Source organism: Marmota flaviventris, chromosome 14, assembly GCF_047511675.1.
Source record: "Marmota flaviventris isolate mMarFla1 chromosome 14, mMarFla1.hap1, whole genome shotgun sequence".
In the NCBI taxonomy this organism is placed as follows: domain Eukaryota; kingdom Metazoa; phylum Chordata; class Mammalia; order Rodentia; family Sciuridae; genus Marmota; species Marmota flaviventris.
The window spans coordinates 76881921-76909543 of NC_092511.1; the positions used below are offsets into that span (position 1 = coordinate 76881921).

The 27623-nt window shown below is 48.8% G+C and overlaps 2 protein-coding genes across 7 annotated transcripts in view; one reads left to right on the forward strand and one right to left on the reverse strand.

Moving 5' to 3' along the window:
* The window catches only part of Smyd1 (SET and MYND domain containing 1), a 32725-nt gene extending 29395 nt beyond the window's left edge, over positions 1–3330 (reverse strand). The window contains exon 1 of the mRNA XM_027948889.2: positions 3194–3330. Within this exon, the coding sequence (XP_027804690.2) occupies positions 3194–3330 (137 nt within the window). The remainder of the gene's footprint in view (positions 1–3193) is intronic.
* Positions 3331–12267: 8937 nt separating this feature from the next.
* On the forward strand, positions 12268–25624 carry Krcc1 (lysine rich coiled-coil 1). 6 transcript variants are annotated; one of them, XM_071601785.1, is made up of 5 exons: positions 12268–12465; positions 17734–17841; positions 20988–21100; positions 21795–21852; positions 24263–25624. In XM_071601785.1, exons 2-5 carry the CDS (start codon positions 17834–17836, stop codon positions 25059–25061), a joined length of 978 nt encoding a protein of 325 aa, XP_071457886.1. In that variant the 5' UTR covers positions 12268–12465; positions 17734–17833; the 3' UTR covers positions 25062–25624. The 6 variants fall into 6 exon arrangements, with proteins under 6 accessions (XP_071457886.1, XP_071457888.1, XP_071457887.1 ...); XM_071601787.1 differs by having other exon boundaries at positions 20988–21055; XM_071601786.1 differs by lacking the exon at positions 12268–12465 and adding an exon at positions 12759–13251.
* Positions 25625–27623: the final 1999 nt, after the last annotated feature.

The following is a 27623-nucleotide window of genomic DNA, read 5'->3' on the forward strand; positions in this document are numbered from 1 at the left end:
CACACCTGCCAGGGACCATGGGACACACTGCACACTGCTGAGGCCTGAGAGAGTCCTCCCAGCTCTTGGTGTGCTTTCTGACATCTGCTCTCTGTGTCTCCCTGACCTCTAAGCAGACGCCTCATGTGTACAGCCGGCAAAGGGGAAGACATCCTGAGCACACTGAGGACCGTGGCAGGGGGCTATGAGGGCCAGGCTCAGCAGCATGAGCTAGACAAGCTCACCCCTGCCCGCCAGCCCTGGGCGGGAAAGCAGAACGCACAGGCAGCGGAGACCCACAAGCCAGCAAGGGCACGCACCTAGAGTGTCTGCCCTCCAAGAGACAAGGCAACAAGGCTCCCCTGACCGTCCATCAGGGGGTGGAAGATGCATGTGGCACACACAACACACAGCTCATTTATTTATTAATTAGGCAAAGCCACATGGATGAGAATGAACTTGAGAGTGAAGGAAGCAATTGGCACAAAACCACAAGCATTGTTGTACCTTTGATTAAAAAGGAAATAGAAACCAAGTTGCATATGGCTTAGAAATATTCATCCTGTGAATAAACTGTATGAGAAAAGCAGTAGAGTGTATGAGAAAAAGCTTAGGGTACCCCTGGGCTCCGGGCAGGCAGGACACAGGACTCAGAAGGGAGGAGAAGGGGCAGCAGGCTGGAGCACCCCAGGGGGAGCTGGTGGCCTCCTGTGCCCATTTCACACTGTGCTTCATCACAACAGTTAGGGTGTTACAGGATACGGTAGGCACCACCCATTAATTGAAGGAACTGATTTTCACATTTAATGCACTACTCAACTAAAAACAGGCCTCATGCCGATCTGTGGACTAGAGCCTGTCACGTCTGCAGAGGGACTTCCTGGGTGACCCGGTCCTACCTGCCCAGCTGTGTTTCTCTTGGACAGTCTCTGAGCTTCAGCAGGAGCCCTCGATGGGCAAAGCCTTCCTCTCACCGTTTCCAAGCTGTACGGCCATGAGATGCCCATAGAAACAGCTCCCTCCTCTGTGCAGCAAGGAATTTGGGTGAATCACTTTCAAACACTATCTCTATTACATTTTCCCCATCAGTGTGTGTGTGTGTGTGTGTGTGTGTGTGTGTGTGTTGCTGGGGATCCTTCCCAGGGCCTCCTGTAGGCTAAACATGTGCCTGCCACTGAGCTATGCCCCAAGCCCCCTTTTAATCAATTTGGAGATCATTCACCCCCTTCACCCTACAACGACTGTAATGACAATATGAAATACTGTACAGCATTTTATCTGCAGCAAGCTCTAAGGCTGTTTTTGTAGTTATTACTTCAAATTAATAACACATTATTCATAGTAACAGAGATACAGAAGCCACCTACACTTTTGATCCTCAGCAAGTGGCAGAACACGCAGTCCTTAACCTCTGTGTCCGTGAAGAGGGTATGTTGCCCAGAGATAGGTAGTCATTAAATGAAAAATCCCAACAGCCATGTGGTCAGATCCCAGCTGTGTGGACAGATGCTGACACCTGGGCATAACCAGCCGAGGAGACAACAGCGTATGGAGAGCAGACACTCCGCCATAACGCACTTCTCCTCAAGCTTCTCTACAACTAAACGGTGCAACCCGCCCAGCTCCAGACACTCCTGGGAGGAGACTGGGCCCCAGATGGGCTCCGGGGAACCCGAGGTGTTAAGTGGGGGTGCTCTTTTAAGGTCAGGGGGCAGCCTGGCCCCAGAACAGGACCAGCAGTCCCAGACCCTGTGTTTCTGAATTTTGTGTTTTAACTGCAAATCCAGCTGACTCCTTGTTGTATGTATACACACACACACACACACATAAACCCACATACACACACACACATACACACATACACACATACACATAAACCCACATACACACGCCCACACACATACATACACACACAACACACACATGGACTGGTGAGGGAGACCTCACTCCATCCCCAGGGCCTGCTCTCTGAGTTCCCCAGAGGGCCTGCAGCAGGGAGAGGACACCCTGAGTGCCCAGCAAGGTGTCTCTGGAAAGCAGCGCCCATGCCCAGGACGGGTGGAGCCACAGCCAATCACAGGGACCAACGGGCCACGTAAACATCAGGCAGGTCACACCAACTGCAGGCTTAGAAAGCATCATGTTCATTTAATTACCAGGCAGGGCTTTTGAAAACCAATTTTAAGAGCTAATTTAAAAGTGGCTGTTCTGCGGGGACAGGGTCATGGCAGACACTACTAAAACTGAAGGCAGCACTCTGATGGCCTGGGGGTGGCTCTTCCAGCCACACACCCAGAGAACAGCCACCAGCAAGCAATGGCCACAGCAGGCCTCCCTGCCAAGGCTCGATAGCATGGAGAATCAGCAGGGCCTTCACAGGCTGAGCGCATGCCCTACACTGAGCCACACCCCAACTCCAGGAGTCACGAGTCTGGGGGGCGGAACTCATCGGGCACCTCAAACCCGGGGTCCGCAGAGCAGCTGGACCAACGTGAACAGTGCTACGCATCCCTAAAGGAAGCAGGTCCCCAAGGATTGAAAGGAAGTGTCTAGAGCTTCCAGTCCCCCAGGAATGGCCGTCAGGAGTGTGTGGTGTGGGGAAAGGAGAGGTTCTAAAAGGGCATCTGAAGGAAGAGGCCATCTCTATAAAAAGAAACCAAAGGCCACTTTGGTAAGTGCCAGTGACTGTATGTAATAACACAAGAACATTCTGGAAAGAAATACATTTAAATCATCACACAGGTTACCTCAGGAAAGACAGAAGGAACCAGGACTGGACAAGATTTTTGAAGGGCACATGGGTCCCTGTGTCACCTCTGTATTTACAGTTGATTTCTTCAAGTCTCAGCAATTCCTTGATTCTTGAACATATGTCTACAAGTCTTTGGCTTATTTAACGTATCAAAGGAAGTTTACAGGAGGGGTCTTCTGCCAGAAGGTGTCTGCCGCAGCACCATGCCCACCTCTGCCCCCCAGCACCCACCCACAGCTGGGCCACGGGCACATGTGTCAGGAGGACGTGCCGGGGCCTCTGGTCACCTCCACCACCCTGAGTCCACAGCACATCTCAGGCAATGCTGGGGCCTCCAGAAGGGAGTTACCTGGCAGCAGTGCCGCTTCACTAAGAGGACCCCGTGGTCACCACCCCCTCCCTGGTGACCATGAGAGCCACCTATTTTAAAGTTTGGCACAAGCCAAAGCAAGGGCCCCATACCTGTCAAAGACCACAGCGGCATAAGCCCGCTCGGCGAAGATGATGTCTGCTGCCCAGAACTCCTTGGTGGCCTTCAGTCCCCGGCCCTTGCCCTCAGAGTTGAAGACCTCCACGTTCTCCATGCTCCCTATTGTCATCTCAGAGTCTGCGGGTGCACGGGGGATGTCAGCGCTGGGCCAAGCCCTTTGTCACTGCTGCTATTTCGGCACCTTCGGCATCCCAAAGAGCAGGACTATAAATGGACAGGCCACCTCCCCTTCCCTGCCCCCTTGGCCTTGGGCCCTCACCTCCCCCTCTACCTCGTTCCTGGAGGCAGGAGTAGGCAGGCAAGAGGACAGCAGCAGGGCGAGGGTCTCACTTGTCACCCAGCATAGCGGAGAAAGCAGAAGATGCCGTGGGCAAGTGCAGCCCTGGGATGGGGCCTGACCAGTTCTGAAAGGTTCTTTGCAAAAAGAAGCTGTGTGCGTGTGCGCGTGTGTCGGCTCAGCTGGAGCTGGAACAGGGAGCCGGGCAGGAGGGTATTTTTAGCAGCCAGATGCCTCTATCAATCAAGAGCAGACCTCCAGAGTGGCCCAAGGGAAGAGGAAAGGTGGCCTGCTGCTCTGGGACCCTTCAGCTGTCAGGCTCGCATTTCCCAAGCCAGACGCTCCTCCCACCCCAGTCTCTCTGCCTAGTGGAATGCTGCTTAACAGAACTGCACAGGTTCCAAGGGGCATTGCTCCTCTCCAGCACCACCTGGGGCTCCCAGGTGTGCCCCCCCAGGTGGCATGAAGGTCCCAGGCGTGCCCCCTGCCAGGTGTTATGGAGGTCCCGGGCGTGGCCCCCCCAGGTGGCATGGAGGTCCAAGGGTGTCTTGTCCTTAATATCACTGGCCATGCAGCTGTGTCAGAGGCAGGCTGGGCACAGGGAAGGCCGGCTTCACAAACACCGGCCCCTGTCTCCATCCACCCATCAACCTCCCCTTAAACACCATCTACTGCCAGGAGAACACCAGCGTGCTCTGTCTTCCTCGCCTGGTGCCAGGGCCGTGGAGGGACAGTTCTGAGATCCTCACTGAACTAAGTGCCACTCTCCCTAGCCATCAGGCACATCTCACGGAAGCCGAAGAAAAGCCCAGGTCTGGAAATGTGGCTTATCCTCCCTGTAGTACTTCTAGTTTCTGGATACCTCCTGCCATGGTTTGAATGTGTCCCCAGAGTCCTTGTGCTGGACACCTAGTTCGCAATGCAACAGTGTTGACAGGCAGGACCTTTGGGGGGCGGGGTGGTTCCCAGAGTCTCCACCCTTGTGAGCATATTAAGATTAGGGTTAGTGTTAGGGTTAGGGTTAGGGTTACGTGGTGGGTGGTTCCCAGGGTCTCCACCCTTGTGAACACATTAAGGTTAGGGTTAGGGTTAGGGTTAAGGGGTGAGTGGTTCACAGGGTCTCCACCCTTGTGAGCACATTAAGGCCATTGTCAAGGGAGTGGGTTAGTTATTTTGGGTTCCTGATGAAAGGATTGATAAAAGTTTGGCCTCTGTCTGTTGTCCACACCCCCGACCCCCCGCGCCTCTTGCTCTCTCTCCCTCCCTCCCTCCCTCCCGTCCTCCTTCTCTCTCTCCCTTCCTCTCTCTCTTCCTCTGATGCCTTCCACCATGTGGCAACGTAGCAAGAAGGCCCTCACCAGACGTGGCCCCTGGAGCCTGGAATTCACAAGCTCCAGTATCACGAGTCAGTAAGTTTTCTGTTACAAATTATCCAGTCTCAGCCCATCATGGGGGTGCACGCCTGTAATCCAAGGTACTCAGGAGGTTGAGGCTTGAGGATCACAAGTTCAAGGCCAGCCTAGGCAACCTAATGGGACTCTGTCTCAAAAAAAAAAAAAAAAGGTAAAGGCTGGGAATGTAGCTTAGCAGTAAAGGGTCTGTTACTGTCACCCTGACACAAAACCTAAGAGCAAGGTGACCGTCTCTACCTCGCCGACTTGTTTGGGAGTTAAGTGAGGTCACATGGAAGGACAGAGCCTGGCACTTGGCACTTCATGTCACATCATTCAGTGACGGCTCTTCTACTCTGTTTATTCCGTTCCATTGTCCTCCCCTGACTATCAAGATGTGCAGGAATTCTAACGGACCTTCAGGCAAATTGCCTCTCCCCACTCTCCGGTGGCTCTGGATAGCACACCCCAAATCCTCTCAGACTGCACATCCTGGTGTGGAGGTCCCTCTCAGCCCGGCGGGCTGGACGGTATCTCAGCGACTTCAGATGGATCCAAAGAGCACAACAACTTAAGATGGTGAAAGCTGGTGCCTCAAAGAGTAAACATCACACACTCCCAAGAGAAAAAAAAATATTATGGAGGAGACTGGTCGGCTTCCAGCGAAGTGCCCACACCCATGTTGCCTGGTGACAGCTGGTCCTCCCTCAGCCTGGCAGGGCCCTGTGCTCTCCTGTAGACACTGGACTGGAACAGGTTCAGCCCAAGCCGTCATCGAGGACAAAGTGGACCCGCCCGAGACCAGAGCTTGAGTTACATCCCTGGGTGCAACCTTACCAGATCAAAGACAGGAATACTGTTGAAGGCAGAATCAGGCCCCCAGGGATGTCCAGGCTCAAATCCCCAGAGCTCTGAACATACCTGACATAGCATGTCCATGGAGTGACTGTCTCCACGAACACTCATGCCGAGACAGGCAGGTGGTGCACGCCTGTAAACCCAGCACTAGAGGCTGAGGCATGAGGATGGCAAGTTCAAGGACAGCCTCAGCAACGTAGCAAGACTCTGTCTCAAAACTAAATTTTTAAAAATAGCTCAGTGGTAAAATGCCCCTGGGTTCAATCCCAGGTACCACAAAAAAACAAACCAACAAGAAAACAGTGGTGAACGTGATCCCCACGTGAGGTATCGTAGGGCAGAAGCTTAATGGATCCAACAACGGCATCTGGAGATGGGAGTGCAGAGGGCAATCGAGGCCCAAGGAGGACTGAGAGTGGCCCTGGTCCAATGGCACTGGAGAGACGGATGTGGGGATGCTCTATTGACAACCTATGGTGCTTGGGTCTTTGCAGCATCCCCACCAGTGGGCAGGCCCTCACCAGATATGGCCACCCAGTCTTGAATTTCCTAGCCTTCAGAACCACAAGTGGAACACGCTTTCTTTATAAGTGACTCAGTCTGTGATATCCAGTTGTAGCATCGAGACACATGGCAAAGGGGACTTTGCAAATGTGATTGAATTAAGGATCTTGAGACACAAAGATTATCCTAGATTATCTGGGTGGGACCAATGTGATCACGGGGATCCCCATAAGACCAAGGCAGGAGGGTCAGGGTCAGAGAAGGAGTCATCACAATGGACGCCAGAGGGTCGGAGTCCTTGAGCTCTCTGGAGATTCAGTGCTGCTGACCATAAAGATGGAGGAAGGAGTCACGGGCAGAGAAGCGGCCGACTCTGGAAAAGGCAGGGGAGCAGGCCCTCCCTCCCGCTCCTCCAGGGCAGCACAGCACTGTGACACCTTGATCTCAGCCGGCGAACCCCAGGTCTGGCTTCTGACCTCCAGAACTGTAAGATGATAACTTCATGTTTTTAAGTCATTAACTTTGTCCTTATTTGTTACCGTAGCGATGGGAAACTCACATATAAAGTATTGAAGTAGTCTCTCCACACAGTACATATCACCTAAGGCTCTTCTGCTACTCTGAAATGAAGTTCATACAGAGTGTAATTTACTAGCTCTTACAAAAAAAAACACAATCAACTATTATCCCACCCTAATAAGGGGGGAAGAAAATGAAAGGTAACTTATAATAAATTAAAGTACCTTGATGGTGGGGCTGGGGCTGGGGCTCAGAGGTAGAGCACTGGCCTAGCATGCATGAAGCACTGCTTTGATCCTCAGCACCATATAAAAATAAAATAAAGGTATTGTGTCCACCTACAACTAAAAAATAAATGTTAATACCTTGATGGTAAATTAAGATGCCGGTTTGCTCACTATTCACATGCTTGGGTCCAACCACAGTAGAGATGTGATGGAGTGGTCAGAACCGTGCACATCTGAGTGAAGCCCTGTGTGGGTTGATCTGGGGACACAAACCCCACGCGGGGCACAGTGCCCAGGGCATGGCTTCCTGAGATGGTAGATGTCTCTTGGCACAATCTCCCCTATAATGTTCAGTGGATAGTAGAACTTCTAAAAATTGCTCTATGATTCCATACAAAGCAGAGTTCTGGACCCAGGTGATTATAAACTGGGTTTTTGCCTGCTGGAGAGGCACATCTGGCTATCTGAGTCTCTTGGGACAGGCAAGGGTTTTTCATTATCCAAGGCTGCTCCTTGCTTCCAGGACAGCCAGCATTTCTGGCCAGCATCAGACAGTCAGGAGAGTTGACCCCAGACCAGGCTGGTCGGGGGCAGAAGGCACCGGACCTGCCAGGTAGCATGTGAGCACAGACCCGATGAAAGAGCTCTGAGCCCATTTGCCCCGGCTGGCACCCCGGCTCCTCCAGTGACTTTTCACCAGGATGCTGATCTTTCCTGGTGGCCCTGGATGGACAGCATCATGCCTCTAGCACCTGGGGTCACTGTGATAACCAAAGACTCTCATCACATCTCTAAACTCTTCCCTGTGGTGGACTTGCCTCCTCTGGGAATGGCTGCTCCTTGTCTTCAGGAAAAGTACATTCCAAATCCTCGGGATTACTTGTCACCCTGGTGGAGGTCACCAGAGAAAGGCTACAGGAAGGACACCAGAGCTTTCTTGGACATCATACCTCAAGAGGGATGGAAGAGGTAGGTTCATTCCACACCTCCTGAGAGATCCTCCAGGACCAGGGTGGCATATCTGCATGTGACTGGCACTTCGGGTCAGTTCTGTGACCCATGGGGCAGATGCCCAGGCTATCGCTATACCTCTGTGTCAGCAGAAATGCCCGTGTGTGCACACGTGTGCACGCGCACACACACACGCGTACGCACAAAGAACATTACCACGGCTACCCAATACTCCCACACCCTAACAAGAGTTGAAGGCCATTGGTGCAAAGCAAAGGTAGTGCCAGGCCCCTGTCACACACCTCTGTGGTGGAAGGAGGTGGTGAGGAGGAGGCCAGGCCTGGGGGCTGTTCTGGAGACAGCGGTCAGTACCATGTCATGAGATGAGCCAGGGGCTTCAAGTATCCTCGCAGCATAAGGAGGCGCTCCGCTGGCTTACACGCACCTAGGCAGACTCTGTCTCCAGAGCCTGCTGAAGCTCCCGGATGTTTGACCATAAACCTGTATTTACATGATCATCCTGAGCCTGATGACACAGAGGCTTCAGAGTGACTAACTCCCCTCAGCTGGGTGGGTGACGATTCAGGGAATATGCACAAAAAGTATGAACATGGAGAGGGAAAACAGACCCACACAGTCTGTGATAGGTTTTGGATCTTTGGGAAGTTGGTGTGCCTGTGTGAATAGGGTGGCCACTGACCTACCACACCTGGGGAAAACTACTCCAGCCTTTGGGTCCCTGTTGAGCCACAGGCCTGGGGAGAGCACATCTAGTGGCCAGTCTAGGAACTGCAGGATTTTACATCTTCCCAGAGGCCTGCTGTAGTGACAGGAGACCCACCCTTGGCTGGGCCCGGCCTCTGCACCCCAGTACCTGGTACTGAGGCTCGTTGAGCTTTTTTTCCCCCTCCTTTTCTGTACTGGGAATCAAAGTCAGAGCATGACGCTTCTTGGCAAGTGCTGTACACTGAGCTACATCCTCAGCCCTAACTTTCACTTAGGCCGGAGTCCTTTAGAATGGTTTGGGGAAAAAAAATTAAAGAATATTTTGTGACACACACAAAAAAATCACACAAAATTCAAATTTTAATGGCCATATATTTAATTTTATTAGAAAACAGCCACGGGATTTACATATTTTCTAAGGCTGCCTTCACACTTCAACAGCAGAGTTGAATAGAACACAGAGTCCCCAGAACCGAAAAAAACTTACTCTCTGGCACTGTTCAAAAAATGTTCGCCAAGCCTTGCTCAAACTAAAATGGCTGCATGCCTGGACACCTAGAAGAGGCCACAGGAGCTTGCTGCTTCAACAGCCATCCCCTGGCTGCTGCATTCACTCATTTCAAAAGCAATATCAGAGACACTATCAAAGAAAGGTTCTTGTGCACGTCTAGCCCACACCTAGGATGAGCAGTGCAGGTTCTCTCCTCAATACTCATTATGTTCTATGCAGTTTCATCACTGAAAAACACATTCCCTCTGGTTCCTGTGTTCTCACAAAAATAAGTATGAAGCCGGGAATATAGTTCAGTGGTAGAGCACTTGCCTAACATGCATGAGGCCCTTGGTTTGGTCCCAATGCCCTGCCTCTAAGAAATCCTTAGTTTCAAACTGCTTTCCATCAGAGAATTCTTTTTTTTTTTTTTTTAAAGAGAGAGTGGGGTGCGGGAGAGAGAGAGAGAGAGAATTCTTTTAATATTTATTTTTTAGTTCTCGGCGGACACAACATCTTTGTTTTTTTTTTTTTGTATGTGGTGCTGAAGATCAAACCCGGGCCGCACACATGCGAGGCAAGCGCGCTACCGCTGAGCCACATCCCCAGCCCCATCAGAGAATTCTTAAATTCCCTCATTCCACATGCACTTACCAGCACATGTAGCAAGCACTATAATCAGGGTCTGAGGCACATAGACCCACAAAATGTAGGGCCTGGCTTCAAGACATTGACCATTTAAAGGAGATTATGGGCCAGGTGAGGTAGCACACACCTGTTATTACAGGGACATGGGAGACTGAGGCAGGAGGATTGCAAGTTCAAGGCCAGCCTCAGCAATTTAGACAGGCCCTAAGCAACCTAGCAAGACTCTGTTTCAAAATTTAAAAGAAAATTAAAAAGGGATGGGTATATAGCTCAGTTGATAGAGTGCTTGCCTTGCATGCACAGGTCCTGGGTGCGATCCCAGCACCACAAAGAAAGGGGAGGCTAAGGATGTGGCTCAGTGTATAGCGCCCCAGATTCAAACCCTAGTACTGCAAATAAATAAATAATAAAGGGGATTATGGAAAAGCATGTAAAGATGGTTAAAGAGAGTAGGAGACAAAGAGAAAATCTTATCCAGGTGAGAATGAGGAACCAGGGCAATCTTCCAAAGAAGGGTAGAGGAAGAAGAAAGGGGAAATCAGAACTGGAGGAGACCAGCATACGCCCAAGGACCCAGAGAGGTGGACATGGAGAGACAGCAGGACACATAGAGCACACAACTGTTTCCTTCACTAGTCTGGTCCCAGGCCTTTCATGTCCAGTGACTCGTGTGCATTGGAAAGAGATTCTACTAGCAAGACGTTTGAATGCTTGGAATTGCCACGTTCCCCTAGCGCCCTGTGAGGTGGGAACTAGTGCCTTTTGGAAGATAAGAAATGGAGGTCCTGAGAAGAAATGTGGCTAAGAGCTCCTACTGAAGACACAGCATCATCTCCTCCATAGGAACCACCACTTATGTGCCCAAGGCTTCACGAGGGCCCTGATGCAGCACCGTCTGTGAGAACAAACCTGGGAAACAGCTCCCCTCCAAGGAGAATGGCTGGGGAATGAAGACCATGCGTTCACAGGATGGAATGCCGCTAAACTGGAAAGTGGAGACAAATTCCAGAGGAATAAGCAGGATGTATAATAACATTTAGGTAAAATTCTAAGTCATGCAAAGCAATATTCCATATATATGCCGTAAAATTATGAAACAATGCGTGTGAATGAGAAATGCTGGATTTAGGAAAAGGAGTTCATTAGGAAGTAGGGTCCCAAGGGAGTGAGGCCCCAGGTTTGGTCCCAAGCAGTGCAAAAAATACAACAAAATAAGATAGCATGCTTGCTTCTATTCTTACCTCTCTCTCTGGAGAGAGCATTACAGGAGGAGGGAGCAAATAAAAAAGTTTAGTAACACAGTAGTGGAGTATTTGTAGTAATCATAAAAGTTTAATGTTGTAGAATCATAAGGTGAGTGCTGGGTGGGGCTTGAGGGCAGTGGGAGAGAATAAGATCAGGGCGTGCACAGAAGCTGACAGAACTCAGTCTAACTTTTCCCCACTGACAATGGAGAGCCAATTATGACTTCTTTATTGAATCCTCAGCAGCAACATGAGCATCGACTGTAGCTGCTGAAATCAAAAGAAGGCAGATCTTAGCGTGTTTCAATCAAAAGAGGCAAGACGTGAAACAGGCAGTATCAGTGTGACAGAAATGCACAGGTCACCAGGGGAACTTTTTTGGGGGCAGCCTATCAGGAAAAACGCCAATCAAGGAGAAAATGGGTGGAACTAAATAAATCACAGCTACTTGCGACTGCGCAGACGGTTAACCCCGCGTTAAGTGAAACAAGTCACCAGGATGCTTCACACAGGGACAAGTAGCCTTACGAGTTGACAAAAGCAACCTAACACAGATGTGACCACATACGTGTGTACGACAGAGAGGAGAGAGGCGGTGATGACTGCAAACAGGGGTGCTGCTTTGGATACAGCCTCGTGCTGTGCACTACACACGTACTCGTGCGTGTGCTGCACGTCTATGCTCAAAGCCTGAAAAAGAGCGGGGAGAGAGGTCACTTAGGGTGCCCTGAAGACAACAGTCCCGACCGAGGATTGCGCCTCCTCTACGTTGGGTATTAAAGTGCGTAATAAGGAAGAAGGGGAGCGCGCACGCGATGCGTCGTGCAGGTGGAAGGCACGCGCGCTCCCGGGTCTCCAGCCTCAGCAGCTGTCCCTTCCTCCAATGGGAAGGCGGAACCACAGCCCAGAGGCCAAGTGCCAGCTGAGCCCGCACGCGCTCGCAGGGGGCGGGGCACGCGGGAGGGCGTGGCGCGGGGGCCGCCGAGAGCTGGACAGCTCAGGGGATCAGGCAAGCTGAAAGGCGTGGCGCAGAGACCACAGAAAGCGGGGCGGTGCAGGGGGCGGTGCAGGGGGCGGTGCACGCATGAGGGCGTGGCGCGGGGGACGGCCGAGCGCAGAGCCGCGCAGAGGGCGGGGCACGTGGGAGGGCGTGGCGCAGGGGGGCTGCCAAGAGCGGGCCGCGCAGGCGCCGGAGCGCGCTCGGCCGCCATGGCGCCGGCGCCGCCCAGTCAGCCACCGGTGGTGGCGGCGACTTCCCCTCTGGGGACCGGGTCTCCGCCTCTTGCTCCCGGCCCGCCTGCTCCGGGCTGCGGCGGCGTCCCCGCCTCTCCGCCACCGGCTCCGCGGCCCTGCCGCGGCGCTGGCGGGGCGAGGGCCGCAGTTGTCGACGCCGCCCCGCCTCCGAGAAGGTGAGTTCCTGCCGGGCGGCGGCGGCCGCCTCGGCCCTCGCCCTGCCTCGCCGCCCGCGGCCCGGAAGGCGCCATGCCGCGGCGCAGGGGTCGGAGGGCGGGCCCAGCCCCGTCCCGACGCCGCCTGCGCCTCGGCGCGCTCCTGCGGGGCCGCGGTGGAGCTGGACGCCGGGCGGGGCGGGCCGAGCGGGACGGGTCTGCCTCGGGAGCCCGGCGTCCCGGGCGCTGGGCGGGAGAGGTGGGCACGCCTGTCCGCAGGGCGCTGGTGCTCGTGCAGGCAGGGCCCCGTGTCCCCGGCTCGGTCCCCCCTCGGAGACCGGCCCCGCTGACCAGTCCAGAGGAGTGGCTCGCAGGCCCCGGACACACCTCCCAGAAGGACCGAGGAGCAGTTCGCAGGGGCAGTCGGGGTGCGCCCCGGGACAGCAGGCCTGTCCTGGGGCGGCGGCTAGAGCAGAGAACCCAGCGCTTCTGCAGGGACCCAGCCTCAGCTGTTAGAGGCCTGGGCTCAGTGGAGGGGCGCTCGCCTGGCACCTGTGCGTACCTGGATCTGATCCTCAGCAATGCATATAATTAAATAAAATAAAGGTCCATCATCAACTACAAAATATATTCAAAAAAATGTCTTTTACAGGGATCTGGAGAGTTTTTACAGTTATCACCAACATGTTTCCTGTAACACACAGTTTCTTGCCCGTCCCGGTGTAAGAGACTTGGGTTCCTCCAAGTACCCTCCACGGCGGACAGTCCGCCTACAGGCGGCCGGGATAGGCTGCAAAACGTCCACAGGTGATTTCAGGGAGGGGCGCTTGCTGGGTTACCCTAAGTCACTTTCTTTATGCAGAGTAAAAGGTAATGGAGTTCATATTAAAGAGTGATTAGGACCCTTTTACCAGGAGTGACACCATAAATGTAATAACTATAAAAATACTTTATTGTGATGTGTATATTTTGTGTGCTATTCCATAATCTTACTTATTTCACTTTGGAGAAATGACCAAGGAATAAAATAACTCTGAAAACATTTTTATAAGCAGTGAATTATAAATTCCATTCCCTATATATATGCTAATTAGAATTCCATTACAATCAAATGAGTGTCTTCAGTCAGCCTGAATTAGTGTCATTGTTCTGATTTGAAACAACAACAACAACAAAAAATCAAGAAACATCAGATTTTATCACTTCGTCCCCTCAGAAAGGTGATTGAGCCACTGAGGTGCATCCCAGTCTTTTTTATTTTATTGGAGGCAGTCTAAGTTGCCCAGGCTGGCCGTACCCTTCTCAAGCTGGAGGTCACAGGCTGCCATGCCTGGCTGAAATATATATTTTTTTCTTTTACACCAAAATTTCCTGTCAGTGTGTCTGAACAGCTTATGGGTGTCAGGAGAGATGCAAGTCAGTGTGGCTTCATGGCCAACCCATAAGACGTGCAAACAGCACTTCACGGAAAATTAACTTTTTGCCAAACGTGGCATTTGGGTGTTTGTTTTGGTTTTTGCAGTGACTTTAAATGTGTGCAGAAAACATTAATAGGTGTCAGTCCATGTGGTGCCAACAGTCACCTTTCTGAACCACTTCAGGGTGGTAAATGAGAGCACTGGAGTAGGAGTCTTGATTTGTCCCAGGCCCTGGTGCTAGTCTCTCCACTCACTCTATGGCCCTGAGTAAGTCCCCAGTTCTTTGAACTTGACTTTGTCATCTGTTGAGTGGGGCAGCTGGACTAGCCCAGTGGTTCTCAACCAAGGGTCATTTTACCACCTACCCACCCTTGTCCCCAAGAGGATATTGGGTAATGTCTGGAGACATTTGCTTGTCGCACCACTGGGCAGGGAGGGGCATAGTGAGTGAGGGCAGGTACTAAGGGCATCTTTTTACTGTGGACCAGAAATGCCACAAACATCCTAAAAGTACACTGGACAACCTACACACAGCACAAGATCATCTTACTGAGAATGTCAGTGGTGTGCACTACAGGAGCCTGCACTGTCCAGACTTTGACACCAACAGCTGAGCAGCTCCACCCGACACACTCTCCTCAGTGGTTGTGTGCTAAACAGTGACTCATTAAACACGAAACTCGCCTGTGACCCCGTCAGACCTGCAGACTGATGAACTCGCCTGAGTCAGGGTGGAGGTCCTTCCTGTGGACTTGAAAAGCAAAATATAATTGTTACCTAAAAATACATCTTGTCAGCTTTATTTCAAGTTAATATCCTTTATTAGCCACTTGACATAACATATCTAATATGGTAATATTAGATATGTTATATTTTTTAAAACACTATTGGGACTCAATATTTAAAGTTTAAAAAATACATTGCCAGCCCTTTTTATTTTTATACTATGAGATAGGGTCTCTATAAGTTGCTGAGGGTGACTCTGAACTTGTGATTGTCCTGCCTTCTGAGTCACCAGGATTACAGGCTTGTGCCACAAGCCCAGCTTATATTTTTATTTTACATAGTTATAAAAGCTTATTATTTCACATAGTTATAAATAGTTGCCAGCTATGATCATAGATAAACAAGAAGAGGAAAACAAGATACTTAATAATATCTTTTTTTTTAAAAGAACTTGTTAGAAGAGTCCTCCAAATGTTATCAAAGAATTATCCTGTTCCCAGTTATTAAAATATCTTTCTCACTTTCAAAATCCTAATAGTACCATTAAAACTGACTTGACGCCCATAGTCACAGCTACCCAGAAAGTTGAGGCAGGCAGATCACTTGGTCCCAAGAGTTCAAAGCCAGCCTGGGCGACATAGATCCTATCTCAAGGGGGTGGGAGATCACATCACCATGGACAGTTCTTTATGAATTCTGAATCCTGACGTTCTAATCAAGCACAGTGGCACATACCTGTAATCCCAACAGTAGGAGGATCTTGAGTTTGAGGCTAGCCTCAGCAACTTAGCAAGATCCTGTGACAAAATAAATGGGGAAAAAAAAAAAGGACTAAAGCTGCAGCTCAGTTCTAAAGCACCCCAGGGCTCAAGCCCGGAACCAAAAGGAGGAAAGAGAAGTATATAAACCTACGTCGTTACGTTTTTTGTCTTGTTACTTTAAAACCAAGTGCAACTATATATTTTAAAACAACTCAAAACTAATTAAGAGAACTCATCAAGTTCTTCCTAAATTGGTTCTGATTTACAATTATTATCTTGAGCACATATTTTTAAGCAAACCTTTTAAAATCTATACACTGGTACTGAAATTAAGCTTAGTTTGAATATATACAGTATAATGTAAATACTTAAGGAGATTTAGTTTACAAGGTCATTTTTTTTTGCAAAAATTAGCATAATACAGGCATATCTGAAGCAAAATTTAAATATTCTCCCCTATCCTATTCCCATTAAATTTAGTGTGTACCTTTTTAGATTTTTTTTTTCTTTATCAGTACAGGGGACTGAACCTAGAGGTGTTCTAACAGTGAGCTACGTCCCCAGTGCTTATTACTTTGAGACAGGGTCTTGGAGCTCGGCCTCGGCTTCCTGAGTGCTGGGATTATAGGGGCGCACCCTTACACAGCCTTCAGGTTTTCTCTGCACAGTTTTAGCTAGCACATAGATTGGATTGTCAAATCAGGCTCACGTGAGTCAGTAATAAAAGCCAGGATTAAGGTTTAGTGATTATTTAAAGAATACAGGCAATTGGGAGATTCCAGTGAATCAGAAGAGCATGTGGTACGTGAAAGCTCTCTCTCCAGGCTGTGTCCCCTAGTTGGTCCTGTGTCCCTGACCCAGGATAATAGATAAGGTTTTTAAGTGAGTTTCACTTCACGCGGTGGATTGTGAATCAGCTTCTTGTAGTATGGCTTACATGATGTTATTCACAAAACAGTGCCTCATCAATTTTGGATTTATTTACTGCCAGTGACTCTTTGCCAGGGACATCTTACTAATGGGACTCAGAGAGGGGGTTTCTTCCTCCTAGCAACTACCATTAAGCTCTTTTTCCCCCATTGTTTTTTTATTGGTGCTTTATAGTTTCACATAATGGAGGGATTTGTTGTTAAATATTCTTAGTTGCTGTGATCAGGCTCTTAATTCCAGGGCCCAGGAGACCTGGAGGCTAGGAATTCCCATGTCTAGGTGCCAGCCTCTGTCGAAGACCTTCTTACTACACCATTCCAGGGCAGAGGGCAGCCATGTGTGGAGGGATCACACTACGGCCTGACCCCCTGTATAACTGGTATCAATCTCTTGTGAAGGAGAAGCCCTCCTGACCTCAAACCTCCCTTTAGGCCCCTGCCTCCCAACACGGTTGCTTTGGGAATTAAGTTTTCCACACATTTTAGGGGAACATGTTAAGACCATAGTAGATCCTAACTATAAACTGGCAAACTTCTGTAAAATAAATTTAAACTGTTAGGAACTTTATATTGAAGTTCAGTTCTCAGTATTATTGTAGTCGTTTTGGGATAAATTACTTATTATGAGGAAAAAATGTTTCACACATGTTCTAGAAGTTATATGTAAGTATAGCTTTAAGGGGCTTGAGGAGCCTACTCAGTGAGATTTGTGTGGGTACATTTACAGCAACTGTGGGGAGGACATTAGTGCTGTGGGGTCATCTTGGAGTATCTACAGGGGATTGGACCTCCCCAAATAGAGCAAAATCCACAGTCCTTCAACTGTGTCCGATAAAATGCCATAGTGTCTACACACAGCCCGCACACATCCTTCAGTGCTGTAAGTCACCTCTAGATGCTCATATACCAGATACACGTAGATGCTTGTAATCAGTGGCGATACTATATTGTTTAGGAAATAACGACAAGAAAAAAAGGTCTGTACGTGTTCGAATAGACATTCAAACACATCCAACCACGGTTGGTTGGGTCCGAGGATGTGGACCCACAGACATGGAGGGCCTGCTGCAGCTGAAGTCAGCAGCACCATAAAGTGGGCTACATTTCTTGTGATTGCTCTAAAACAAAACACCAGGATGATCTCTTACCCACTCTTCAATATCGGTGTTCCAGATCACGTCCCAGAAGTCCAGGTCCCACGGTGCCCCTTAACCTTTCCTTCAGAGCAGTATTCTGAGCCAAATCAAAATGTGTCCGTATTAGAGATTTACTAAATGTTTTCACATTAAAATTGCTGTTCTAATGAGCACAAGAAGCTATTGCTGTCGCCTGTAAGCACTTGGGAAATGAAGATTTGGGATGGTTCATGAAATGATGCTACTAGCTGAAGGTCAGAAACATTGCCTTAGGTGTTTAATCTGATCCTGTCTTTGCCTCCCTTTACTTCCTCTATAGGGACCACGTTAAATGAACAAAGACTGAACTGTCACAGATACCTTTTTTATAAAAGGCCTCCGTGGACTATTGCTTCAGCCTGACTGATAAACAAGTTCCTATGATGAGGTAAGTCGAACATAAAGAGAACAGGACCTCCAGAAGCTTAAATGGAGCAGGGAACTTCAGAGTGTCATCTGTTTGACCCTTACAAGAACCCTATGAAGGAGGTGCCCCTGTCCTCTTGACAGATGGTGGGACTGCTCAAGAGTGACTTACCCCTTTGGAATTAGGGTTTAAACTCAAGTCTTTGTAACTCCAAAATTCATTTGCTTTCCCCATGTCTTCCACTGGATCCAGAAAGCCCCTGAATTCTTAGTTCTTATAGTATCATAAAGCTTGAGCAGGAACCTATTAATCTGGATCAAGGCCCAAAGAGGCTTCCCTTGTAGTAGTTGAAGGTTATGAATATGATATGTAGCAGTCTCACCCTTGACCTAGGCTTTTGTGTGTGTTTGTTTGTTTGTTTAGAATTTTTAGTCTTAGAATATAAGAGTGTTAAAAACAGAAGGTAAACATTTACTAGTCAGTCAGGCACAGTGGCACACATCTGTAATCCCAGCAACTTGGGAGGCTGAGGCAGGAGGATCACAAGTTCCAGGCCAGCCTCAGCAACTTAGCAAGACACTGTCTCAAAAACTAAAAATGGCTGAGGAAGTGGCTCAGTGGTAAAGCATCCCTGGGTTTAATCCCCAGTAACAAAAAAAAAAAAAAAAAAAAAACACAAAATCCATTGGCCCTACTTTCTTAGTTTATAGCCAAAGAAACTGAGATCCAGAAGAGAGGGATTCTCCTTAACTAGTCATGGGCATGACAGAGCCTGCAGGTGAGATGCGATCCTGCCCGTGCCCATTCCCTTTGTGGGTGGGGCTCCCAGTGGAGTCTTCCCTGTGTGGGGATCTCCTGGAGAAAGGGCCGTCTTGTACTCTCCTGCTTTGCCTGGCACAGGAAGCCATCTTTCCCACGCTGACCCTTTCATTCTCCTAAGACCGGACAAGCTGTTGGATCTCTTAGGTCTGGTACCTGCAGACCAGGAGGACACATTTACTGACCTGAAGCACAAAGCCAGCTTTGCAGCTCTGAGGAGCGGCTCTATTTTCACCCACCGGTGAGCTTGTAGAAACTGCGGTTTAGTTCACGTAAGGCTGAGATAGAGCACCATGATTGCAGGCACGTCTTGGCCTGGGATGGAGTGGACTCGGGTCTCCGCTCTCCTATGAATTGTTACCTCTCTGTTCTCTCAACCTGCAGAGTGGGGTTGATGATCTGTGTGTTGCCATAGTTGTGAGTATGTCTAGTCTGATCCTTTCCCCACAACGAAAGCCAGGACTGTTGAAGACATGACCACAAGATTCTACAACTATAAAGTAACAGTCAATATAGGAAGGCGTGTAAAAACAAGACAATAAAAACCACTCGCAGCTGTACTCTGAAAATGTTTGCATCTCCTTCTCCCTATATCAACGCTTTAGTTACATGGTCAATTTAAACTAATTTGGAGATTTGCCCTGGCTTGAACCTCTAGAGGCCTCTTCATCCTCCTACTTACGGGAGGTTGGGGGTAGGCAGTGCCAGGCAGCTGCAACAGCTCCATGACGTACGTCGTGGAGAGGACCAGATTGGTCCTTGGGGCACTGGCTCCCCTCCCCATGCCCAGGATACTGAGCTCTGCCCAGGTGTCTCGTTCCAGCAGCAGGAGGGAGGAGCTCTGCTGCAGCCCTACAGGGCCTTGAGCTTTCTTTCAGAATTTATTCAGATGACCGAATCTTTAAGAGTGGCCAGGAAATGTCATCTTCTAACTAGACATATTGCCTAAGTTTTGTTACTAAGGAAGGGCAAAGTATTTTGAGAAGCAGCTAGTCATTTCTCATAAGTAGGAACATAGCTAGGTACAGTGACACATGCCTGTGATCTCAGTGACTTAGAAGCTGAGTCTGGAGGATCACAAGTTTAGGGATAGCCTGGGCAACTTAACAAGACCCTGTGTTGAAGTAAAAAATTATAAAGACTTGGGGATATAGCCAGTGATAAAAACCCCCTGGTTCAAGAAACAAAAACCAATAGAAACATAAAAATGAATGACTTCTAAAGCTGGCCATGGGCACAAACTTATAGTCCCCACTACGTGGGAGGCTGAGGCAGGAGGATCTCTTGAGATCAAGAGTTTGGTCCAGCCTAGGTAACATAGCAAGTCTATGTCTCTCTTTTTTTTTTTTTTTTTTTGGAGGGGGGAACCAGGGATTGAACTCCAGGGCACTCAACCACTGAGCCACATCCCCAGCTCTATTTTGTATTTTGTTTAGAGACAGGGTCTCACTGAGTTGCTTAGCACTCGATTTTGTTAAGGCTGGTTTTGAACTCACGATCCTCCTGTCTCAGCCTCCTGAGCTCCTCGGATCACAAGCATGCACCACTACACCCGGCTAAGACTCTGTCTCAATAAAAAAGAGGGGATGGGGTTGTGGCTTGCCTAGCATGTGTGAAGCACTGGGTTAGACCCTCAGCATTACATATAAATAAATAAAAGGTATTGTGTTTTAAAAAAAGAGAGAAGGAAAGAAAGAAAACCGACTGACTTCTAAATTGGAGGACTCTTTCTCCCCTTCCCCCTCCCCCAGTACTGCTGTACTCTATACTGAGCTTCATCTTGGCTCTTTTTATTGTTTGAGACAGGATCTGCTAAATTGGGCAGGCTAGACTCAAATTTTCAATTCTCTTGCCTCAGCCTCCTTAGTCACTGGGATTACAGGTATGTGCCACAACACCTAGCTTGAATTATTTAATTTTTTTAAGTTTTTTAATTATAGATGGACACAATGTCTTTATTTTACTTTATATCATGCTGAGGATCAAACCCAGTGCCTCACGAACGCCAGGTGGCCGCTCTACTTGTGAGCCACAACCCCACCCTAATTTTTTTTTTTAATTGAACCCAGGGGCACTCCACCACTGAGCCACATCCCCAGCTCTATTTTGTATTTTATTTAGAGACAGGGACTCACTGAGTTACTTAGGGCCTCACTAAGTTGCTGAGGCTGATTTTGAACTCACAATCCTGCCTCAGCCTCCCAAGCTGCCGGGATTACAGGCGTGTGACATCTCGCCTGGCTCCAAATTATTTAATCTTTATAACAAGATTGTGCTTTGTTCCAGGTGAGCAAGAATAAGAGTATTATACAATACAGAGTTGTAATCTTCTGCATCATGTTTTTTAGCTCACAGATTCTTGCACAGCCTCACTATTTGAAGAAAGTTCATTCTGAAAATCTGAAGCAGTTAATGGGTAAATATGATCAGTTATCTCCACCAGGTTCTCAGCCTGAGAAGGGTAAGCTTTTGTTCACCTCATCATCCTCATCTGTGCCCTCTGCAGTGTTTGGGGACCAGCTTCTTTCACTTAGTATAGCATCCTCCTGTTCCTCTACGACATATTATGTATCAGTACTGCATTCCTTTTTATCGTTGAATAATATTCCATTGTATGAATGTGCCACATTTTGTTTTAGTTGATGGAAATTGGGATTGTTCCCACTTTGTATCACTGATAGTATTTATTCCATTATACAAGTCGTAACACCATTTAGCTTATCCATTCACCTATTAATGACATTTTCTTTCTTTCTGGAGCTGTTACAAATGAAATTACTGTAAACATTGATGTCCAAGCCTTTGTGTAGACATAGATCTCCTTTTCTTTGGAGTAGATATCTAGGAGTGATATACACTGGATCATTTGGTAAATGTATGTGTGACTTCTTAAGAAACTGCCTGTGATGGTTTGGATGTGAGGTGTCCCCCCAAAGCTCATGTGTGAGACAATGCAAAGAGGCTTAGAGGATCATGAGAGTCTTACCTAGTCAGTGAACTACTCCCTGATGGGATGAGCTGTGTGGTAGGGTGTGGCTGGGAAGGTGGGAGATGGGAGGTGGGCGTGCCCTTGGGGTATATTTTTGCACCTGGTGAGTGGAGTCTCTGCTTCCTGACATAATTCCTGAGCCCCTTCCTCCGCCACACTCTTCCAGCCTCACCTTGTGCCCTGAGGAAGGAGCCAGCTGTCTGTGGACTGAGACCTCTGAAAACGTGAGCCCCCAATTACACTTTTTCTCCTTAAAATTGCTCTTGCCAGGTCTTTTGGTCACAGCAACAAAAAAGCTGACTGAAGCTCTGCCAGACAAGTGAGTTGCGGTAGCCACGCCTGTGGTCCCAATGGACCAGGCTGAAGCAGGAGGATCACAAGTTCAAGGCCTGCCTGGGCAACTTAATCCTGTCTCGAAATATAAAATAAAAAGGACTTGGGGGGCTGGGGCTGGGGCTGAGCGGTAGAGCACTCACCTAGCATGTTCGAGGCCCTGGGTCTGATCCTCGGCACCACATAAAAATAAATAAAATAAAGATATTGTTTATCTACCTACAACTGAAAAATAAATTTTAAAAAAAGGACTGCAAGATTATGTAGCTCTGTGGTAGAACACCTCTGGGCTTAGCCCCAATGCCTGATTTCAAAGTGGTGGTGCCCTTTTCTACCCCTCAGCCCCTCCCAGGAGCTCCAGCTGTCCACTCTCATGAGAGGGGGACTGCAGTCTTCACTTCAGGCCATCTTTACTTCAGGCCTCCTGGAGGGTGGGGATGGCTCCCTGTGGTTTCACTTCACGTTTCCTTTTTCTTTCCTTTTTTTTTTTAATAATAATACTAGGGATTGAACTGAGGGATATATGCTTTACCACTGGACTACATCACTAGCCCTTTTTAGTGTTTGAGACAGAGTCTTGCTAAGTTGCTTAGTGCCTCACCAAGTTGCTGAGGCTAGCCTCAAACTTGTGATCCTCCTGCCTCAGCCTCCCAAGTCCCTGGGATTACAGGCGTGGGCCACTGCGCCAGCTTAGTTCACATTTTCTTTTTATTTTTTTTTCCTGTGTTTTTTATTGGTGCATTATAGTGGTTCATAATGGTGGGGTTTGTCTTTACATAGTTTACATTTTCTTGATGATAATGATCTTCAACATCTTTTCATGTGTTTATTGGCCATTTCTATTTATTCTTTTCAGAAATATTTCTTAAAATATTTTGCCTATATTTAACCATTTGTTATTTTATTATTATCCTAGTCAGAATTTTTGTGCTATTTACATGGAATAGGAGCTGATTTTTGTAACTCACCCAATTGGGTTTCATTTAGATAAAAGTGGATTTCATTGGCAAGAGAAGAGCTGGTCAGCAGTGACTCTAGAGTGCTGTGCGGCTTGTTCTTGTGAAAGGGGAAACGCAGCTCTGCACAGGTTTGCTGCTGCCTCCTGCCTTACAGGTGAAACCTCACCGATAGCACCCAGGGCATTATCATTCCCTAGTGCACTTTCTGCTGTATTGGTACTTAATCAGGGCTTGAGGTAGGAGAAGAGAGAGAATCAGCAATCCTGTTGCTTGTCCCCTCTCCCCTGCAAAAAGAATCTGACAAGCAAGCAGAAACAGCATGAATTACACACAGCCAAGCAGGCCTGAGATGCAGCTACCTGGAGGCCAGGGCAGGAGACCACAGGGTGGGGCCGCCTGCAGCCTGGTGAGCCCTGTCTCAGTGAAAACAGACTAGGGCTGGGCACGTGGCTCAGTGTGAGAACGCCTGCCTCCTCGCCTGCTCAGGCCCTGTGCTCCATCGCCAGGACCACAGACAATCCCCTCCTACGTTCCTCCTGACACTCTCTACACCAGGTATCCCCAAGTACCGTCTCCTCAGTTTCCTCCCTCAGCCCTCACATCAGTACTTTGAGAGAACAAACCAGAAGGTATTCTAGAATGCTTTTCCCACCAATCAGAAGTAACGGAATGAAACCATAGCGCTGGGCAGGAGAAACAGAACTCTGTTCCTTCATATGCCTTCATGCCCTATACCCGAGTAGTTTTCGTCTTAGAGCTGAATTTCTGATTTCCAGCATCCCCAAACTGTTTCACAAACATCCTTTTATTTTATTTTCATATATAATTTTTTTTTAATTTGTACTGATTAGTCATCCTTTTATTATTAAGCCTTACAGTACGTAGTCAGGTGAGTATGTGTGTTTATTTTGTTTGAGTAAACTGAACATGTTAAAGATCAGACTACTTCTCAGTGGTTCTAGGACTTTTCTGAGAAAACACATACAGGAAACTGATTAATAGAGCTTCAGAAACTATCTAACCCTTCAGAGGGGGCCACCACTCGTGGTTCTTCCCTACACGTCCGTGTGTGTGTCTTCATCTCAGTCCTGTGACAGGTCCCCTGTCAGCCCCCTCTGCCTCTTCCTTCCATGGTGGAGAGGGTGAAGGTCCCCCTGAGTGGCCTGGGAGGTATGTGACCATGCTGATGCCACTTTTTGGCCTATATTGTCATAACGTTTAACATTTATGATGAAGTTTTAATTTGTTTAGGCTTCTTTGTTTTTCAAAGCTCTTTTCAAGAGCAAAGGAAATATTCAGAACAAAATTATCTAGTAAGGATTTTCTTCCATCTCCTCTACAGAGAATCCCTTTTTGCCAACCTAATGAAGCATTCAAAGTCATATGACTCTTTTCAAGATGAGCTTGAAGATTACATTAAAGTGCAGAAAGCCAGAGGCTTAGAGCCAAAGACTTGTTTCAGGAAGATGAGAGAGGGCTACCTGGAAACCTGTGGGCACAGAGAGGAGGTTGACTCCAGAGCCAGGTACAGAATGTCTGACCAGAGACCACCACCTGGACTTGTCCAGACCCACCCAAGATCATGCAGTACTCCACAGACAGCGGACGGCCAGTTACCTCAGTGCCTGCCAGCTCAGGACGGCAGGCTGAGACCAGAGTCCCTGAGCGTTTCTCAGCTCCCCAAGGACTGCTTCTTAGGGACACCGGTGCCCAGGAACCTTAGTCAGCGAGAGTACAATTGTGGCTCTTATGACTTGGAGTCCAGTGTTCACAGGCACCTCTCTTCAGGAAAGAGCCCCAGCACCCGTCCAGCCAGCCACAAGCAGGCACATCAGAAGAGGAAAAGGCACCCCGAGGAGGGCGGAGAGGAGGCAGAGGAGGAGCAGCCCAAGCACCGGAGGAAAAGAGGTTCTGAGGAACTGGGTTTGGGCAGACACAGGAGCATCCAAAGAAAGCAAGCAAAGGTGGAGACGGAAACCACGCAGGTCAGTGCAGGAAAGCCCAAGAGCCGGAAGGAGAGAAAGAGCCGAGCGGCGGCCTCGAGGAAAGAGGGCCGCAAGCACAGAAAAGCCAGCAAGGACCAAGGCCAGGAGAGGACCGAGGAGGAAATGCTCTGGGACCAGTCCATCCTCGGGTTCTGAAGCAAGCGCCGGCGCTGGTCCTCCCGGGTGGCGCTGAAGACAGGGTTGCGGAGCTGGTTATGGTGCTGGTATGCACAGGGCTTCCCTGTTAGATTCCTACGAGGCCACAGACGTGCAGCATTTCATGTGCTTGCTCCCCAACGGGGAGTCACCCTTTCTCCTTTTCTAAAAGCACTGTTATGTTGTTCTTACACGATGGGTTTCTCTTTAGGAGAGTGACTCTGCTTTTATTCATCAAACTGCTAGGATGGGATTATTTCCCTTGGGAGATCATTTATTTTAAATTTGAGGATGAATAGACTTTGCAGAATCTGTTTCTTGGTTGGGATTGTTTTAGTTTTGAGTGGGAGTTTTTTAAGTTGATTGATTTTTTCTCTATGCAGCAATTTAGATTTTTTTCCTTTGTTAGCTCTAATGGCATCATATTTTCTAGGTTGGAAAGTGGAAAATAAATATAATAATAGTAAGATAATGTTTCATATAGTTTTAAAAGTTTTGAAGAGTCTCAATAAAAAATCAGTTTATATTCTGGAAATGTTTATAATAAAGTGTTCTAATTTCTACACGTTGTTCTGTGTCAGTGGTCTGTTCCCCTCAGTGATGAGTTTCCTTGGCGAGTGGAAGAGCAAAATAACAACAAGACAGTTTGTACGTAAGCAGCCAGATCTTTGGGGTGGGACACTTCAGAGTTGTGGAAGGTCTTTATCTCCTGTACCAAGCATATTCATATTTGAACTCAGTTTTCAGAGGAGAAATGTGTGACTAATTTTCCAGATAGTTGACCCTGAAGAGATGGGAATGTTTAAGAGGTGAAATGCCATTCACTCCCCCATCCTGACAACGCTGTGGGGGACATCAGCAGACACCAAGTGCTGGGGAGCCTTCCGAATGGCTCAGGTCCAGTAGGCAGCACCTGATGAACAGTCCACACTGCAAGTATCATGAAGGTCCTTTGTGAATGGGATTAAATCATGGAAATTGGGCAGGGGAAGGCTATATACATGATGCTGATGATCTTGAGGAAGCCCTGTGGTTTGTGCAATCTTTTTAAAAAATTTTAGGATAGGGAAAAAAAATGTTTGTAGGACGGAAACATTGCCCTAAAATATGAAGGGAGGCCTTGTTCTCCACCCCGTTCAGCATACACGGGGCTATCAGTGGTGCCGCTGTGGCTGAAGCTGAGATTTCTTCGGGCAGCTCGCTCTCCTCTTCTGCCCCTTCAAGGGGTAGCACTTCCCAAGAGCAGAACCTAAGCTGACTGGGAGATGGGGGAGAGAAATTCTGGCTAGATTTGAAGGGAAGTGTCAAAACTGGAGTTTTTGTCATAACACAGATGAACCAAGACTGAGAGCACCAGGCCTGAGGGGTGCCAGGAAGGAACCTGGGACAGTGGGCTTGGGCTGTCTCCACCCCAGGCTGCACACTACCTGAGGAGGCCAGCCAGTCCACATGGGACGGGCTGTAGCTGGGTGGCATCGGATCTGTGGGTGGGAACAGGCCTTGGGAAGACGTGTCACTAGGGGTCAGCTCCCACTGGAAGGTGAGGGAGCAGGAGTGTGTCCCCCGCAGAGGTACTACCGTACCCAGAAGGCCATAGACGGGCATATTTCTGGGTGAGGACAGAAGGAGTCTGGAGCCGAGCTGGGAGGAGCAGAGGTGTCCACAAGGCTGTGTTATGGAACTTGGATTTGTCCTGCATTAGACATTGAAGGCCTTGAGTTCCAGTATTTAAAAGACCGCTTCCCACAGACTCTGGACCCACTCACCCCAGACATTCTGAAACTTTGGCTTTAGTGGATCCTAGAGTGTGACTGGAGGGAGCTGGGTGTCTGATGCCCAGAGCTTGGGCCATGAGAACATGAGGGCTCCTGAAGGACAGCTGGATGGGTCAGGGGGCGTTCACAAAGCCATAGGCATCTTCAGTGGCAGGGAGAGACATGACTACTAGGCAGTGTCCCCAGACCTTGGATTGAAGAACTTCCTCCTGAGGAGTAAGGGGACAGGGAAATAGACCACTCTTGAAAAAGCACCCCACTGAGGTCGCTGCGTTACACCTCCTCTGTTACCTGAAACTAAGTTTGGGGGTTAGGGCAGGCAAGGCAAACCAACACCAGAAAGGTCAGGCGGGAGGCTGTCTCAGGGTCCCGGAAAGAGACAGGGTTGGCCTGACCAGGGCTGGGCAGCGAGGTGGAGGCAGCAGTGAAGGCAGCACTGCTCACTGACAGGCCGACTCCGGGAGGAAGTGAAGGACTAGATTGCTTGGGAAGAGATGTGAAGCTGGGTCTTGACATGGAGCTGCAACCTGCTGGACCCTCATGAAGGTCCCCAGTAGAGATGCTTGTGTTTGGTGGGTTCCTTGCATGTGGGTTTGAGGCCACGAGGATGAGCAGTGACCGGGCAGAAACTGAAGAGTTGGGACAAACCCTGGCGATGGCAAAGCCACACTTAGAAAAAGGAAGAGGAAAGGAAAAGGCCAGGAAGTGAGCAGAAATCTCATAGGTTCAACTCTACGAGCACATGCATGCAGGAGTCTAATGTGTGTGAGTGTGTGTATGTGTGTGC

Excerpts from the sequence above, each read along its gene's own strand:
- Krcc1 (XM_071601785.1), top strand. Across the intron at positions 21,101-21,794 it reads AGGTTCTCAGCCTGAGAAGG|CCTCACCTTGTGCCCTGAGG; the intron begins GTAAGCTTTTGT and ends ACACTCTTCCAG. Across the intron at positions 21,853-24,262 it reads GGACTGAGACCTCTGAAAAC|AGAATCCCTTTTTGCCAACC; the intron begins GTGAGCCCCCAA and ends TCTCCTCTACAG.